General features: G+C 41.1%; 3 protein-coding genes across 5 annotated transcripts; 2 read left to right on the top strand and 1 right to left on the bottom strand.

The window, feature by feature from the left end:
- Positions 1 to 1353: 1353 nt before the first annotated feature.
- Positions 1354 to 4544, bottom strand: med21 (mediator complex subunit 21). Its single transcript, XM_026326671.1, has 4 exons — positions 4457 to 4544; positions 3715 to 3829; positions 2983 to 3083; positions 1354 to 1981 (listed from the first exon to the last, which is right to left on the bottom strand). The coding sequence occupies exons 1-4, from the start codon at positions 4496 to 4498 to the stop codon at positions 1802 to 1804; spliced, it is 438 nt and encodes a 145-aa protein (XP_026182456.1). The 5' UTR covers positions 4499 to 4544; the 3' UTR covers positions 1354 to 1801.
- A 34-nt stretch (positions 4545 to 4578) lies between these two features.
- On the top strand, positions 4579 to 8031 carry fgfr1op2 (FGFR1 oncogene partner 2). Of its 2 annotated transcripts, XM_026326669.1 has the most exons (6): positions 4579 to 4865; positions 5421 to 5557; positions 5885 to 6002; positions 6280 to 6422; positions 6981 to 7094; positions 7563 to 8031. In XM_026326669.1, the coding sequence occupies exons 2-6, from the start codon at positions 5423 to 5425 to the stop codon at positions 7698 to 7700; spliced, it is 648 nt and encodes a 215-aa protein (XP_026182454.1). In that variant the 5' UTR covers positions 4579 to 4865; positions 5421 to 5422; the 3' UTR covers positions 7701 to 8031. The 2 variants fall into 2 exon arrangements, with proteins under 2 accessions (XP_026182454.1, XP_026182455.1); XM_026326670.1 differs by lacking the exon at positions 4579 to 4865 and having other exon boundaries at positions 5402 to 5557.
- A 525-nt stretch (positions 8032 to 8556) lies between these two features.
- On the top strand, positions 8557 to 17732 carry tm7sf3 (transmembrane 7 superfamily member 3). 2 transcript variants are annotated; one of them, XM_026326668.2, is made up of 12 exons: positions 8557 to 8798; positions 10997 to 11146; positions 12892 to 13042; positions 13312 to 13432; positions 14214 to 14385; positions 14480 to 14657; positions 14917 to 15003; positions 15399 to 15479; positions 15613 to 15765; positions 15863 to 15963; positions 16137 to 16299; positions 16409 to 17732. In XM_026326668.2, exons 2-12 carry the CDS (start codon positions 11015 to 11017, stop codon positions 16660 to 16662), a joined length of 1593 nt encoding a protein of 530 aa, XP_026182453.1. In that variant the 5' UTR covers positions 8557 to 8798; positions 10997 to 11014; the 3' UTR covers positions 16663 to 17732. The 2 variants fall into 2 exon arrangements, with proteins under 2 accessions (XP_026182453.1, XP_026182452.1); XM_026326667.2 differs by having other exon boundaries at positions 10992 to 11146.
- Positions 17733 to 18441: the final 709 nt, after the last annotated feature.

Below are 18441 nucleotides of genomic sequence, written 5' to 3'. Positions count from 1 at the left end.
AGCAAAACTAATCTATATTTTATTGGACTGCGTATAAAGCAATAAAGGAAGTAAAAACACAAAAATGAGTGAGAGAGAGACCACCGCTATATTCTAGGCATATTCTCAGAAACAATGCCATAAGATCAGAGATCTCTGGTGCAACAGTTCAAGATGTCTGCACCTTGTTTGGCCTAAAATGCAAAACTGTTTAACCTAGACATATCAACAATATATCCATGAATACTCTAAAGGAACATAAACCATAATAGCAGGGACACTTGAAAAACGAATTACTACTGAACAGAGCAGGTAAGACCCAACACAGACCTGTTTACCATAACAGTGAGAAGCTGTGACAGTTACGTGAATTTTCTCTGCCAGTTTGGAAGGTTGAGTGCTTTTTACTCTCAGAGCAATGGTGTCAAACCAAACAGACGTGGGTGTATCCTGCTAACATGTCTGGGTGTGGTGTCCAGCAGACAAGGCTGTTTTTATATTTCTCACATCAACGGGGCCCACTGAGCTGTGACACAGCACCTATATTTAGATTTGGGCTATAAACTCTCTGGCCTGCAGCCATATGCTTCGAAAAGCTCCATCTGAAACACTCAGACCACTGAGCCACATCTTTAATGAAATCAAGACTCCACCACTGGCTAACAGTTAAAATAATTATTTTTCCTATTCAGATTGGGGTTAGAGAAAGGCAGAGAGAAAAAACAAATAAATCATGTATACAATTTCTAGAAGACGGAAATGCTTTAGAAAATCTAAATACAGCCCTTCTTTTATCTTTGAAGAGTTTATAAAAGGTTCTAAGTTTTAGATGTGGCAAACATAGATTTGCTTAATTATACAATATTAGTGCCATAAACCGCAGAACATACACCCCAAAAGTTGTTTGCTTGACATCTGGAATTTCCTGATTTGTCATAGTTGAAAGGACTAAGGTTCACACATAAATATATCCTTAAGTCATCAGCAGCTCGCTTCTCTACATTACACCCTCAGCAGTTTCACAAATCTTCCCATATTCTTTTTATTTTGCTTATGAAACCTGCCCAAATGTGATGAAACATACTAAAACTAGACTTCCTTTAAAAAGTTGTCTTTTTAAAAAAAGAGTTTCTCTATGAGTAATAATGATTCAACATTACGTCTTTTCTATGCACATCTTGAGCAATACTCATGTCTAGAATGGTAGAAAGCAGCAGAATAAATATGTGCTCCTTGATTATCAATTAACATTAACTGAGAAGGAAACAGCAGGACAGTTTGCTCATACGGAAAATAAGATCATTTCAACAAAATAAATGCAGACACCACTCAGCAGGTCATATTTTCTACGGAGTCATTGATTCTCAAATCCCAGATGTTTGTGAAGCTTTATTAAAGAGAATTTACATAAACTGAGTGATTAAACTTTTTACAGCAGTTTGAAGAATGTACACAAAAATGAGAATACAATCCTTTGTCCATAAAGACTCTCAGATCACAAAAACATACTTTTTCATTTTTGTATCAAGAAAAAAGGTCCACAAACACAAAAAAGTGTATGTGAAGACTCCTCTCCAGTTGCGTTCCAGGCCAAGACTGTAACTCTTTCTGTAGCAATGTACTTAAAGAGCATATGAAAACATTGTCATATTTTTTCCTATACATATCCAGACCTGTGAATAAATTCTATCCCGGTCTAGCATTCTCCCCTCAGAGACATTCAACCTGAGTGCTTTGAGGTCTGTAGTCAGTGCGTGCAGGTAAAAATAAAGAGCCCAAATGTGAGTGAAACTGTCCAAAACTGTGTTATATATCTTGTGGGTCAGGATTCAGCTGGTGAGGTCTGGCATGGCGCTCCGTTGCGGGTGCGGAGCTGAGATTGAGCAATGTCAGCCAAGGCGCTCTGGATCTTTTCCAGGAGCATATCACCGCGGTAAACCACCTCCTCCAGACGAGCTGCTGCCTCGTGGTTCTCTTCCTCTAGCTGCCGCAGACTGGCCGCCTGGCAAGAGGTTATTGTGGGGGTGGAAGGTTATAACATCAAGCAACTGATGTGATTAGCTTTCCTCTATCCTTTGTCCTGAAGCCTCATCATGTATCGGGGGGGGGGGCATGACAATCTAACAATAACTGAATTCCTTAGCAATGACAACAGACATCATGAATAGCCAAACTATGTGGTCTTTCAGCCACAAACACCTGCTTTTCTCACTTACACATGTACTGTAAATCAGAAAACATTAGCATGTGACAGTGACAAAATACAAGTGAGAGAACAACAGAACCTATTGGCTGATTTTTTTGTTACTGATTTTTTATTGCTAGATTAACAAAAGAAGCATATTTTTTAACTATATGTTAAACTGGCAAGAAATGCATAAGTTAAAAAAAAACAAATCACCCACCAGTTACCTGTCATTCAGATATGTCAGAGGTGAGAGACTGAAGCTCACAGTGGAAACCACACAAATTTCTTAAGGTTTCGGATAAAAAAAAAAAAAAGATAAAACAACAGATGTAAAGGAAGTGATCCACATATGCACAGAGCCTCTCTTGGGATGTGCTGCTGCAGCTGAAAATTTCATTTCTGAGAGGTTTTGCATTCAAAGTTGAGAGCAGGTATATTCACAAAAATATTAACGCGCAGCTGTGCAGCAGAATCATTCATTTGACTTCAACTGGAAAAGAAAAAAAAAAAAAAAAAAAAGGTTGGCTGTTTTATACCCGTGAGAGTCTTGACTTGTTATTGGATAAGACAGCTGTCAAAGCGTTCACCTGGCTCCCTCTGTTGGCTGAAGGGAACAACTACTAACTAGGCTTTGATTTTGTGTGGAAGCGAAAGTGGGCATCTAAACCCAGGTTTCCCTGCACATAAATGTTTCATAAAGACAAAGACAGATGCTGCCCATAAAATGTTAATATATCCATCTCGAACACTACTGTGATTTCTGAGGGGAAAACTGAAGTCAAAAATGTCTGAAAGATGCTTGTGTGTGTGCTGACCTGCAGAGCTGCTGTGGACTCCTCACTGGGCAGAGAGTCGATGAGTACATCTACATCTTTGGCTGTTCTGGCAATCAGTGCTGCAAATAACTGGGCATATTCTGGACAGACATTAAACAAAAAAAAAGACAAATATGAACCCTTATACCATACAAAATTCACTGTTATTCAAGACCATGCATGAGACAGAACAAAACTGCATTCACTTTGCACTTTCAGTCTTTTACCCACCCTACAAACTAATTAAAAAACAAAAATAGATATACAGGTGTGAGAAAAAAAATAAAAAAAAGGTTCAGGTATTGAGATTAACCAAATTCACAGTTAGCCCCAATACTCATCAGGGTATTGTTACTTTATAAGGTGATTAAACAGCCTTAGTACTCAATTTGATTTGATGTATGAACAACCCACGATGTATTCAGCAGTCTGGAACAAAAAACTGTACATCAATAGCTCTTAACTATCAACAGTCGTGTTTGGGTTAGACTTTTTTTTATTATCTTGAAATCTTTAATATTGATTATAATATAGTTTTAATTATATAATCCTGATATCACTGACTGAAATGAGTATGTGTATGTGTAATATCTGGCAATTTGCAATCACTTTAATAAAATGATTAGTTCATGAATCATGTAAACCAGAAAGCAATGAAAGGCAGGATGTATTAATTGAAAGGTTATAGGAATTTAATAAGCTTTAACCTTAGAATAAGAAGAAATAAAGTACCTTCAGTTGGATTTGCAGGCTGATCCTTGTTGATAGCTGTCTGGATGTTACTGAAGGAGGCAGGAGGCGCACATTGTTGCAGAACGCCAATGGCATTACAAAATTGATCTGCAAGCTGAACATGCACACACAAAAACCATTATGTACATTAGACAGAGAAAGAGAGATTTTTTTTATTTGATTTTTAAAGCATCTTTACAATGAGTTAATCTTTCAGAAGACAAGCGAGAAGGAGAGAGTCAGAGAAGGTGAGAGGGAGAGAGAGAGAAAAAGTGAGAGAGAGAGAGAGAGAGAGAGAGAGAGGGAGAGCTAGGGAGAGAGAGGGATGAGAGAAAGAGAGAGATGAGGGGGAGTGTATTGATCCCGGAGGAAATTCAATTAACCAGTAGCAGCATACAGACAATGGTGCCCTCTACAAGAAAGCTAGTTGTTTACATTACCAGTGATGTTAACGTGTGATAACTGCTAACTACAAGGTCTTGACGCTTCAACACGGTAGCAAATGTGATGAATGTGACAAGTGAAACTAAAAGCCGAAATTATTCTGTGAAAAACGGATCCTGACGTTACCTACAAAACGTTAGTAGTTAGCTAATGCTAATAATGTTAACAAGACACTGAAATATTACGGTGCTGCTTCACAAAACTACCGCCTTCAACTTTTATATCCAGTCGAGGATTTTGTTTTCGTCGCTTGTTATTTCATTACGCCAACATGTAATAATATCAATATTCGTCTTACCGAATTAACAGCGTCTTGAAGCTGCGTTAGCCTGTCCGCCATATTTTCTGTAATTTAACAAAATCCCAGTGGCATTATCGCGAGAATGCCAGGGTACACTGAAATCTCGCGTAATTAAACGGTGTTTTGGGAGCATTGTAGGATATTTCGGTTAGCTGTACCTCCTCAAGTCACCTAAAGAGTGTGTTTGCAGCTAATGAGGGAAGCATTTAACTCAATGAGTTCACATCTGCTGACATCTCATTGTGTTTTAAAAAGGGACAGACCTGCACCCGAGCATCTACTTGCTTCATCTACACATATACTTGATGGGTGTTAACGTTAGCCTGTAGCTAATGTTAGCTACCAAACATCAACAGGAAGTATCGAGCTCGTTGAATTCCAGTGTTTTGGACTCTTAGTTCTCCAGGTAAAACAGTTTATCCTTATCTAATATATCTTTATTTAATTATCTAACTCGGATTGGGAGAAGCAGGTTGGCGGTATGCTACTTAGACCAAGATGTTTGTAGTCCGAGCCTGAAGTAGGTTTGCATGACAGCTTTAATGTGGTAGCCAGCTAAATTAATAAGTTGGAAGATTTATATTTGTGTTCTTGGTAATAAATGATACAGTACTTAATTATCTGAAACAGAAAAAGAGTTTCCTTTACGTTTAGTAGATATAAATATGGGCTACAAATAACTTAAACCACGTACAGCAAGGTGGTATGAGTTTCAACGAATTTAGGATAAGTAGGGTTGAGTTAATGGAGCTTTTGATTAATACACTGATTTTTCATAATTTATGTTTTTTTTTACTTTGGTTTTTGTTCTGAGCAGTTTCTGTTAGTTACCAGGCTAACCTGTTAATTATTACTGAAATATGGCTCATTACCCAGGAGCTCACTCTTCTTTATGCAAACTACAATGCTGTGGTCATTAAACCTTCATAATTCCTCATAATGATGACTTGTATTTCCTCAGGCATGAACTGTACCTTAGAGAAGGTCCTGGCAGATGCCAAATCATTGGTGGAAAGGCTTCGGAACCATGACAACGCCGCTGAGATGTTAATCGAACAGACAACATCCCTCAACAAGCGAGTGGAAGCCATGAAACAGGTAGGGTGTCACAGGATGTTGGTGTTGCCAAAATATTTTACAGATCCTTTCATGCCATCCTTTTTCAGCTGACCTTGGATATAGTCTTATTGCCAGATTTCTCTTGTATTAACATATATCACTGATAGATGATTATATCTAATAGCACATAGCACAGAATTGTAGTTAACCAGCACATTTAATGGTCCAAAATATAACAAATATAAATGAAAACCTATGCTGTATCTACAGCCACATGAATTTTACAAGTTACTAAGTGATAATATGAAGATAAGATTTTTCATTTATTTTATTGTGAATGTACTGAACTTCCATACTTGTCAACAGTACCAAGAGGAGATTGACGCACTGAACCAGGTTGCACGACACCGACCTCGGTCCAGTCTGGTCCTTGGAATCCAACAGGAAAACCGTCAGATCCGAGAGCTGCAGCAGGAAAACAAAGGCAAAGAATTAATTTGTTATTGTGTTTATTTGATTATTGAATGATCTGGCTAGTTTTTGGTCCAGTCATAAGGAAAACATGACCAAGAAAAAAGTTATTTGTTGTGTCCATCAAGACGTGTTTTGCTGCCTGCTCACACTGTTGAGCAAGCATCCAGAGTGTTTTGGTAAAATATTAGAGGTTTGTTTGCTAAAAAGAGTAATGCAACATAAAGCAGATAGATCATCTTCTCCATTGTCATGTAAACAAACCAAATCTGTCCCAATTCTTCCTGCAGAATTACGGACGTCGTTGGAGGAGCACCAGTCTGCATTAGAACTCATCATGACCAAATACAGGGAGCAGGTGTTCAGGCTCCTGATGGCTAGCAAGAGGGACGACCCTGCCATCGTGAGCCAGCTAAAGGAGCAGCACAACACGGTTAGTGAGGCCCACTTCTACCTTTACAGGTACAATGTGTATTGTAGAGTATAGCAAAATTGAATATTGCATTGTTTTAATGTTTGAATGATTTTTTTTTATTTTTATTTTTTAAATCTACATCACGAGTGAGTCTCCTTTCACAGAAGCAGCCATGTTGCACCGCCACATTTCTACAGTAACCCAGAGCAGACAAACCAAACAATGGCTCTAGACAGGGAATTTTGACACCCATTGAAGTGACACCCACCATACCCTCCCTCATGCCTTTAAACTGGGGGTGGGTGGCGTGTGAGAGGTGCTCGGAAGGTCTCACCGATCTCTTTCACATTTTACACATTGAACCTTTAAGGGCCTGATGATTTTTGGATTGCCAACATCTGTGATGAACTAAAATATTCCCTTACTAGCTTTGATAAAGAGCAACTTCAAGATATAAAAACACCTGGTGCATGTCACACTATTTAGTACAGTATACTGTATTTTTGATCTAGTATTTACACCTGTACCAAAACGTAAAAGTTTTCATAGCATTTTCCGTGTGTTAATTTCATCTAGGAAATGCAAGCACACATAGACAAGATCAACGAGATGGCCTCTGTGATGAGGAAGGCGATAGAGGTGGACGAGGGGCGGGTGTGTGAAGACGAGGAGAGGATCAAACAGCTAGAGGTAAAAGTATAAATCCAATCCTGTTGCACATTCATTTCTATCCAGTTTAGAGACCCTGATATTACTGATACACTGAAAGAGGGGACAAAGTCTTGTCTGTGCACAGAAATGACAAATTAATACTTTGAAGGGGGGAATCCACATACATTAAAACTGTTTTCAATGGGTCAGATGACAACCTGGATAAATCTACATCACTTATATAATGCCATCCTCCTCTCATAGTCCTTAGTCCTTGGTCATTCTTTGAAAATTGTGACATATATATGACAAATGTTATGTAATTTGTAGTCATGTGTCCAAAATCCATGCAGAGCTGATGGATGTTACGTGTTTGGTGATGCAAATTATATCAAGCCATCAACGGTTAACTATTCCTTTAATGAAAAGTTAGGTATGAGTATTAGTAGTAAAAGTATATTTGCAAGTAGTAATGGTATAATTTCATTTGTGTGTATTTTGTTTCAGCTAGAGAATAGTGGCCTTCGGGAGCTCCTGGGAATCAGCCGTGAGGCTTTCTTGGTTCTGAAGAGAGAAGACGCGTCAGAGAGCACGTCGCTGTCGCCGTTGGTGACCAGCGCTGATGTCAGCTTACGAAAGAGTTAGAGTCCGGGGTGACCATCCTCCCCCGCCTCACCTTGCTGCTACTACTGTGTACAATCTGTTGCCACATACCACTTCATCTTTCCATCTACAGACTGTTTTCCATGATCCTCCACCTTCTCCTGGAGTGTTTGCAGTATGATTGTCCAGAGCTGCATCCCCACCCGGTGATTCAGACAGCAGTAGTACACACACTCATCTTTCTTATTTTTTGGAACTTCTGTTGTGTTTGATAATTACTCCAGCATGCACAAGCCTGTGGTGCCTGCAAGGATTTAAAAGTGTGAATGAATGAAAGAAGGGCTTGAGTTCAAATAAATCACTAAAATTGAAATCGTCTTTGTTGAGTTGATGTGGGAGAACACCTGCTCATGTTTCTGGTTCTGTTTTGAGTGGTTATTGTTCGTTTGACCAACAGTTTAAAAGCTGCAATAGGAAACGTATAACCCAACATGCAGGATATGCTGAAACATCTTTCTGCTGCAGAGCGGTTACAGCCAGAAGAGTTGTGTTACAATGAATTATTATAAAAACTGAAGACCAGTTATGTCCATATAACAGATATAACCATCATGTACACAGCACAATGCTTGATAGCAGAAATTGATGATGTCATTATTATGATCTGAGAGTGGATATTAGGAAGGAGCTCCCACTCCACCACATTTCCAAGCTCCACAGTCGTCATTTTAAAGCCCATCAGTACATACAGCTTTAACAATTTAATACCACAAAACGCATACAATGGCTCAGTCACTTGTAGTCGTTTGTCTTTTAGTGATTTATCTCCAGTAGCATTAACGATCTGTGTTTGAGGGCGGGGAGAACTATCGCGGGATCGGAGGACCGATTCTCGCGGAAGTAGCGCGCGCTGATCGTGAGAGCGGCAGAGGTAGAAAGCGGAGCGGCAGATCCCTGTCCCCAGTCCGACATGGTGTCTGTGGTCCTGCAGAGACTCCTGCTACCCAGACACAGAAAACTGCACGACCACCAGTGACTTTTTCTAAGCGTGTCGTCAAACAAGCGAAGCAGAGGAAATGTTTCGTCAGATTTGGCTGCTGCTGTTTGTCTCCCTGAGTGAGATCCAGGCTCAAGTGGAAAGTGAGTTATTAGAGCTGTTCGCCATTTCAAACGATTTACCTTTATTAATTATAGCTTCATTAGCCTTTTTAAGGCTTTAAGGCAGTGGAGTTTGATAGTAGCTACCTGCATTGTGCGGGAGAAAAAGGTTAAAGTTGGTATTTGGCTCTTTAGATTAAAAATCAGTGACGCTTTGACATTACAGAGTCGCCTTAGCTAGCTGAATATTTAATTTAGTCACAGACGGGTCGTTTGTTCACTCCGACCACCCCGTGTACCCTCAAACATCCACTAACCTATAGTGAATTTATCTGCACATGCGGTTTGAGAGGTGGAGTTGTCGTTTTTTATGTTTTACCATGTTCACGTGTAGTTCACATGAGAGTAAATGTGATTGTTTTTATATGTTCAAATGTCTGTGTGTGTTTGTGTCATCCAAATGTTGACACTGCTGCTGCTGGAAGACACAGGTCAACGCTAACAACATGCAGGCCCCTTGCTCAGCCATCTGTCCTGCTCCTACACATCATGTGAAAGTCTCAGATGGCAGCTCTTAAAACTCGTGTAACCAGTAATTTGTGCCACTGTTAGATTCATTTGTATATGGCTCAGTGTTTCTGCTTCTAATTACATTTTGTCAGGGTGGGATAACTTCTGAAATGTCACTGAGACAATCACGGGACTTGGAACTAAATAAATTCTTTAAGCTCCAAACAAAACCTTTGAAACTCTTAATATCTGTTAAAGGTTTTAAAATAATTCTGGCCTATTAAAAATGTGCTAGTAATATCTTAATGTTATGTCCTGTGTTGACACTGAGCGGCCAATATCTGATGTTTAACGAAAGGCCAGTATGAGTTCAGTAAACCATTTTGCCATAAAATAAACTTGGGCATGTATCCTACATTATGGTTTCTCCCTGCGACCTACTGTTTACGTGTCAGTAGTTCAGCTGTGAGCTGGACTCTGCAAACAGAAAGAAAAAGCGAATACGTCACATTCTTTGGATGTGAGACAACCATATCTCACATATCAGGATGCATCTTAGGTGTTTCAATAACATCACCGGCTGTTATGCAACCTCTGGGCTGTTTATGTTGCTAATGGAGAAAAGCAATGAGAAGTAGTAGATGCTGTCGGTGACCTTGTGGTAAGGCTGTTAAACCTGCTGAAGTCAATCAGGCTGATCACTAGAAGAGAAACTGAAAAAAGTTCAGTGTAGCAGCCATGCGTTCATATATGAAGAAGTAATGGTGTTGTATCACCCAGATTTCTGTTAAAGTTGCGGTCATTGTGAAACGTTTCCTGAAGTGCACTGCTTACTGGTGACGGTTTTGTATGCACTGCAACACTGCTGGCAATTGATCTACTGGTCAAACTACTGTTGTCAAATCTACCTGGGGGATCATTGCTGCTGCAGTGTAATTGTTGGAAGTGATCGTACCCAGCACATCAAGTGTCGGTGCTTCCCTGCACATTCCACTTAGTTTCATACATAATGGGCACTTAACAGTCAATAAATGCATATTACTACAGTTTTGATGCTGATGTAGTGCTGCATTTCTTTCCAGCAGTGAACTCATGCTTCTGGCTCTGTGTCGAACCTCATTAGTCAACACAGACAGCACCTGCATTTCCTCATTCAGTCGTCTATGATGGGTCTCTCTTTGATGCTGACTTGGTTTTAGGTTGCTCACCTGGCTTAGCACTAACAGTCAGAGCAGCTGTCTGTGATATGAGGGTGGTACTGTCCTCTGTGGTAATTCACAGAGACCCATATCTTTTTAATGTAATAATACATCCATGGCCTGAGTAACGGTGTGAGAGTGGTCCTGTAAATTTGGAAAGATCATGTGAGAGAGGGGGGAGAGATATTCTCAGGAAGAAAAATAATCCTTGACATTTGGCCTTCTGCCCGCTCTGCAGTTCAGCTCGCAGCTTTTAGAGAATAGCTTATGTTCAAATAACTGGTTTCACTTTGCCTCTTCATATTTCCATGTGCTTTTCTCATACAACACTGTTTTTGTCACAAGGCTCTTATGCATCAGTTGGCTGGTGCATGGGGTGAGGTTTGGTTTTAATTATATGATCCTCTCACTGACCTGACATTAAACAGTATATTCTCTTTGGTTGTGTCATTTACTAATTCATATGTTTTGTGTGGCCATGCAATGTGATCATGTGATTTATGTAAATAAATCGGACCTTTCCCAGACCAGGTGATTTTCCAGCCGGGAATGTTCCAGAACATCAGCCTCTCGCAGAATGAGACGGTTCAGGCCGTGGTGTCCAGGATCCCTCGGGAGGTCGCCTTCATCACCCTGCAGTTCCACACGCAGCACCGCAACGCCACGCTCTCCTACACCAGGGTGAGAAAGCACCGCCTCACCGTTAGAGAGAGGGCCTCCAGTTCCACAGCTGATAACATGCTGGATGTGGTGATCCCAGCGGGGTGTGGGATCACGCATCAGAATGTGTTACTAAATCAAGTTATGGCATTCCTCTGATAGCATCAGATGGCATTTGCTTGATGCCTTATGATCAGGGAGTTTGTTTTGCCTCTGATTAATGAATGAAGCTTTGTGAGCAAGGTCCTCTGACCCAGTGTGAGAGGTGGCAGTCAGCTGATGTACAGTCCTCTGGTCATGAGTGGCAGACAGGGCAGTCCTGAGGGAAAAGCTTCTGGCTTGGCTCCTAGACGTCTCAAGGGTTTTCAAAGACTGATTTGGGTCCAAGCAGCACAGATGGGCACTGTGCCTAATTTAGTCCAGCTCAGTTTTTTTTCCTGGCAATAGAAACAGCAGAAAAGAAAAGAAAACTCACGTGATTGATTCTTGATTTGGTCTGAAACAAACAACTATTTTAGTTAATGGATTCATCAGTCGATCATATTTTCAATTAATTGGACTTTTACAAAAGAATATAGAAAAGTCTTTTTCTACATATTGTTTTAGTAATGAAGCGACATGCTTTCACACATGCACTTAAACATTGCTAGACATTGTCCTGGTGAGCTGCATGGACTCCACTTCTGTACTTCCTCCACTTCATTTCCTGCAGGCACCACCACTATCCACAGAACAGTTTACAAATTCTTTAATTACGGAAAACGTGACTTTGCCTCTTCTCCACTTTTTTCCATTTCTGTCTCCGCAGCTGCTCACAGCAGCTACATCATTAGATCTAACCAACTGATAAGTTTTTTGCCAATTGTTTTAATAATTGATTTTTATGAGTTAGTTGTTTTAGCCCTAGAGCTGATCAATGGCGCAGAAATCAAGTAAATCTAAGAAGGAAATTCACTGAAAAAAGAGGAAGTGTGTTTTCAAACAGGTTTCTCAAGAGCAAACATGTATGTTATACACTTCAGCTTCCTTTATCTTTGTTTCACTAATTTCCTTTTCTCCTTTATGTTTATTACTTTCATTTACTTAAAGAGCTAAACCACAAGATCCTTTTTTATGTTTGTATTTATTTTATCAGCCACCGTGGTCTGCCTGTCCATTGCTGCTGCTTCTATAAAACCCATTCAATTCAATACACTGAGAAACGTCTTTAGAATAGAAAGAAGCCTATTCACCATGTTAAAAATGGAAACTGTGAACGCTTTTATAAACCAGAGGGTTGAATGTTTGTTGTGCTTGTTTCACTCACTTGTGATGTGATAGTTTGACATCGCTCTACCTATGTGGCCTATTAGATAAATGCAGTAGAAACCACATCAGATGGAGGATGTCTACTCACTCCAGCACTGCCTAAACAAAAGCACTGTTGAACAATGATGTTATTGTAGGAGCCATAGGACTGAGAGACATATAATGTGGGCGCAGTGTTCTAATCCTGCCAGGCTCGTCAACAGTAGTTCAGTATCTAGTCTCTGAAAATGTACTCTGTCACAATATCACAGTTAGGAGTTTGATACCAAGTCGAAGTGTAATTAATATAACTAAATAAAAAACCACACGGATCCCTGGTGCCTAGCAGTGTACCTCAAATTATAAGTGTGTGTGTGTGTGTGTGTGTGTGTGTGTGTGTGTGTGTGTGTGTGTGTGTGTGTGTGTGTGTGTGTGTGTGTGTGTGTGTGTGTGTGCGCGTGTGTGCGTGCGTGATTCAGATGCCAGGCCTGGGTCTCTCTCTGACAGCGGTGGATTCAGGGCTCCTGTCTGCTCTCCAGCCAGGCCAGACGTCCCTCTCCTTGTACCTGTCTTCTCCTGACAGTGACGCTGTGGTGGGCACCGGGGTCATCCTCCCGTTCTCCAGCACTGGTGAGTTTTACACACACTTCCTGGACGTGTTGGACCAGTGTGCATCTCTTCTAGTTTGTTCAGCTCAACTCAAGTCATGTGGGAGGAGTCAAAAAAAGGAAGTGATGTTTGTGAAAACTGCACATCAGCTGAACTGAAACCTGACACTTGGCACACACACTGTTGTGAATCTGCGTTGATCAGGCAGATTTTAAGGTCATGGTCAAACAAGTCATCCTGTCTCTTATCAAGTTTTTTTTTGTTTTTGTTTTTTTTTTTCCCCATTTCAGACCCTGTCCCTGGCGCCTGCAACCTGGAGTCCAACCTGGACAATGACCCAAACGTCTATATCCACTACAACCTCTACGAGACCACGATCCGTTTTGCACCAGCAAACATAGGATATAAGAGGTAATGCGGCAGGCTCACCATCGCCTGCACAGCTTCCTGTTTAGTGTTTAGTCGGTACATGTCATATCTGCCAGGACCTGGCATCAAACCTCCTCATGCAGCGGCAGTGGTGGCCTCCCCTTCTCCGCTGTGGCTGACAGCACTCGCTTTATTACCTAGAAAATGTCAGTGTCACGAAGATATCCTGGGCCAGATAAACCCATGCCTCCTTCACTTCTTCACTCATTTCCTGTTATGTGGTCATCTGCCAGCCTGCAGCTGCACGGGCTCATGCCAGGTTGTGTTTCTTTGAATGCTTGATCACTGAAAAGGTTTCAGCATGTTTAGACCTCTCCAGCTAAATGGAGATAGAGCCCCCCGCCCATGTGAATTACCACTTTTTTTTTTTTTTTCTTTTTTTTTTTTCTTTTTGTGGGAGTTTTTGGAAATCCCTAACAGTGTGCATGCAATGTGGCACATTTCATCTCCAGCTCCGTAACAGCGGAGGAATGTACAGATACTAGTGGCATTGTTTTGGCTGCTTTTCAGGTCAGATTGTAAAACTCAACTTGTTGGACATGTCCAACTGGTTTTATTATTTATAATGAACCACTGAGGAGTCCTGCCATGCTTTCTAATGTCACAATCTGGTCTGAGTTACTTTTGCACAATCCACAGAAAACATTTGAGTATGTGTAGTCACGTGGTTTCCATTGTAATAGTGCCAAAACTTTATTGCTCTGATCTAACTGTAACTGAAGCCACAGTTCGATTAGTCCTGACTGTCCCTGCTCTCTGTCAGAGGTGGACCTCCTCCAGCCTGCGACCAGTCGACAGGAACCACCACGCGCTGGCGGCTGCAGTATGACGTCTACCAGTACTTCCTGCCTGAGAATGACCTATCGGAGCACACCCTGTTCAGCAGCATTCAGGCCATGGCCGACATCCGGGGCGTGATGGAGAACGGCAAAAGAGTAAGCGGCATTCTGTGGAGAAAGTGTTTTTTTTTAAACCCTAAAATTCCACTTCTGAATCACTGACATTTCTCCTCACTCCGTCCCCCTGCAGGTCATGACGCTGCTGTCATCGGATATGAGCAGGGCAGTATTCAACTCCATCCCCGGCCAGGGGATCATTTACTCAGTCATCGTCAGAGATCCTCTACTGAACAGCTCGGCCTCCTATGTCCCCGTCCACACCTACGCCTGCAGCTTTACGTCCACTCTGGACAGCTGTCAAACCCTCGGTGAGCTCCTGCATGATTCAGATATGTATGAAGTTTCCTACTAAATCATTGTAAAACTGAACAGCTCCTGCTTTTTTATTAAAGCCTGGGATTAAACCTTGACAGCTCAAGGAGGAACAAACTGACAAACAGTAGGATTCAGGCAGCGTCGGCTGAAATACAGGAGGTCTTAGGTCTCTCAGCAACAGCAGGAAGCCTGTTCCAGCAGCAAAGTGACAGCAGTTAATGATTTATATCATTTTTCTATTTTATATTTCAGGAAAGATATCCACAAAAGTTTTTTTCACAATCACTGGCTTAGCAGGGCTCTTCGTCTGCTTCTTTGGGCATCGATTCTTCAAAAGTGGTGAGTACTTTCTAGAATCAAATTTAAAATCCAAGTGACCTCAGTTAAACTAAACCAGATCTAGTGATTTAGCTGGAGCTTGTTTATGGTTACATTTTCCTCTGCTGTGTCTTGTTGTTGTAGATGATTTGAACCAGCTCATTTCCTGTGTGAATGTGATTCTCAAAGCATTTAGAGTACCCTTTGATGCTACATACAGTATATACACACGTGTGCGTTCATTATAGACTGTTATGTTACGGCGTGTTGCCGAGTACAACAAAGAGGCATGGGTGCCTTCACTCAGGCTCCACCAGGTTTGCTGCTGGTGGACAGGCCAACGTGTCTGTGCTGGTTGTCTCTGTATAATGAATCTGAATACAGCATTTGCTTTATCCTCTCTCTCTGTTGCACAGAGCTGTTTTGCATGGGATTTAGCTTTGCAGCGTTTTTCTCCTTTGTGCTCATCACAAGAACCACAGAACTGGATTACAACAGTGAGTTTTTCCACTGATCGTTTCAAAGATTACATATGAATGTAGAAGTTTTCTGGTAGTATCAGAAAAGACCCAAGGCAGGAGCTGAATAAAAAAACCTCTTAATTGTCGTCTGTTTCCGTCTCCCCCGCAGTCCGCCTGGCCGTCTCAGCAGTGATTGGCGTAGTGGGCGGCGTTGTCCTGGTGATGAGCTGGTGGCGTTTCGGTTCAGTCATGGCCTGTGTCGTCGTGGTCGGCCTGATGCTCGGCTTCCTCGTCGCCTCCATCGTGCTCTTCACTCCTCTTGGTAAAAAAAAAAAAATGGCAGCTTAACTTCACATAGTCAAGAAGTGGGTAAAACGCTTCGATCCTTATTTAAATCCGTCTGTGTTGTCTTTCTCCAGGTGACCTTGATGTGTTCAGGCGCTTAGATGTGGTTTTCTGGGTGACGTTCTGCTGCATCATGATCACCGTTCCACTCTTCTTCGTGCGCTGGCCCAAAGAGGTAGAATTTAAGATAAGAAAAAACTTTATTCATCCCCCAAAGGGAAATTCAAGTATAATTCACTCACCACAGTATGTCAAGGATTTAAGAGGTTTTCTCAAATGGCATCGTCTGTTGGCTTTTTAAGACTAGATAAATTTGGAATTTCAAAGTATGGACGAACTGTGTTTCAGGGTAACATCACAGCGTGCGGCATCGTTGGTGCTTACGCAGTCATTTTGGCAGTCAACGCCTACATTTACACCAGCCTTTCTTACATCACCCTGAACATCCTCAAACGCTTCCTCAACAGCAACTTCAGTGCAGTGTTCACCGACGTGCCGTTCCAGACCACCGGTGAGTTCACACCTGAAATCAAAGCCGTTAAACTCGGTCATGCTAAGGCAGATGAGCGATGGTCGGTGTACTCTTAACTCTTTCGTGCCTTTTCATTTCCCTCAACTAGACTACATCATGATCACAGTGTGGGTGTTGCTCGGCGTCTGTGGCATCGTGCTGCAGCTCTACTGCGAGCGCTCCCGGCCGTTCTTCCCTCCCAGCCCCTACCTCATGTGGCTGCAGGAACGAGAACGCCGTAAGACCAACGTCCTGGACCCGAGCCACCACTTCCCCTCGCTGCCCAGCCGCCTCCTGGCCCGAATACAGCAGCTGACAAAGCGCAGGGAGTCAGTGGGAGAACACACACCTTTGCTCCTGTAAAGCTCAGGCACCACTGGTGTCTAAAAGCAGACTACATGTACAGTCAGGGCCTGAAATAAAAGGACAAGATCCTAGTGGAGGATCAGACGGCCAAGTTACAAGGAAGCCAGAGGTGGTGATGAGGAGAAAAGTGCTTGGATATGACCCCAGATCAGCTGACTGAAGTACACACTCAGTGTAAATATGGGGATTATGTCAGTGACATTTGGAACAAAACCTTTTTTTGTACAATGTCTGTGACTGTTTTCTACTGACGCCACAATTAAACACTTAAATGTCATTTTAACAATCAGGCAAACTGGTTGAGAAGAATGTTTGAATGTCTCAACTAAAATGTAGGTTTTGTTGCTTTACAGTGTTTGTTGCTTCGGTTCAATGTTGCTGTTTTCACCAAAGTCACAAAGTACTAATGACTTACACAGCAAGGTATTTTAATCCCAGGAGACTGAGGGATGATTGCCAGCAACATTTTGAAATGTCAAAACGAGAATATTTGACATTTCGGCTCTAAAACAACTGATTGTATAGTTTTAGACGTTAGCAAACTCTGTGTAACTTTAGTTGAAAGATAAAATACACTGGAGTCATTAAAGCTTAAAAGATAATGTGATGACTTTACGTTCATAAGATCATGCAGGTCACAAACAAAAACTGACAACGTAAATAAATATAATGCACATTTTTCATGTTTACCTTTTATATAACAAACACAGTATAGCTCTGTAATCACTATGAAGGTGTTTTAGCTCTTGCTTACTTGTGTCTTCCAGTCTCTCTGTACTTTGCACTCTGGATTTTAATGTTTTGGGTTTTTTTTTCTTTTCTTGTAACAGTGCCGATCACCTGCGTGACTTTTCTCAGGGTTTCACACTCAGTTTTTAGACTTACGATATGCACTGAGACAACTGATTAAACCTTTGACTTGATCTTCAAGCCTGCAAATGTTTGTTTGCTGGGCTCGTGGCTTTTTAGGAAAAAAAAAAACAAAACAATAGGCAGATAAGTGTTATGTAAAGTTATTTGTAATTTATGTTTTGATATTTAATAAAGGTCTACAGCTAAAAACAAAATTTTCTTTTTGTTTTTCCTTAAACTTGAATTAAAATTCTAATTTAACAGTTTAATGAAAGTGTATAATGTATTACTGAAGGGCAAAATTATTAAATACTGAAGTTGTAGTAGTGGAGTGTAAAATCCCCCACATTAGCTGGCTATATGTAAACACACCACTTAACTAACAGGGTCACCACAGGTCAATATGAAGCACCTGCTGGCAAACTCAAGACATGCATGCTGACATATATAGTTGCTGTTTTGTGCCCAGTGTTCACAGGGTTTTTGAGCTGTTCTGGCCACATTGTTAGTGTAAATAGCACCTGTTTCATGTATTTGTAATAAGACTAATAAGTGATCAAATATAATGGCTACATAAACATGGGAAAAACCTATAGCAGCTTTGTTTTTTTATCCATTTATATTTAAAAAAAAAATCTTTTTCCAAGGGTTTCAATAGGTGTTGACTGATGAAGTGAACTTGAAATAATTTTACCTCTATCTCTTTTTAGTCTAATATAAATCACAAAATACAACCCCCTAAAGACCCAGCCTTAATGCAGAATTTCATAAAGACCACTAGAGGGCAGCACACTGCAGCAGACCACTTGCAGAGGACCATGATGACAATTATATGAGGACCCTGGATTTAAATGTACTAATTACTTACCTGGTATTAAAAAGCTTGTGACTATTATGTCCTTCCCATTGTATTGTACTGCCATT

This window comes from Mastacembelus armatus, chromosome 23, assembly GCF_900324485.2.
Source record: "Mastacembelus armatus chromosome 23, fMasArm1.2, whole genome shotgun sequence".
Taxonomy (NCBI): domain Eukaryota; kingdom Metazoa; phylum Chordata; class Actinopteri; order Synbranchiformes; family Mastacembelidae; genus Mastacembelus; species Mastacembelus armatus.
The sequence above is the reverse complement of the archived record's forward strand: the minus strand, read 5'-3'. Positions and strand labels throughout refer to the sequence as shown.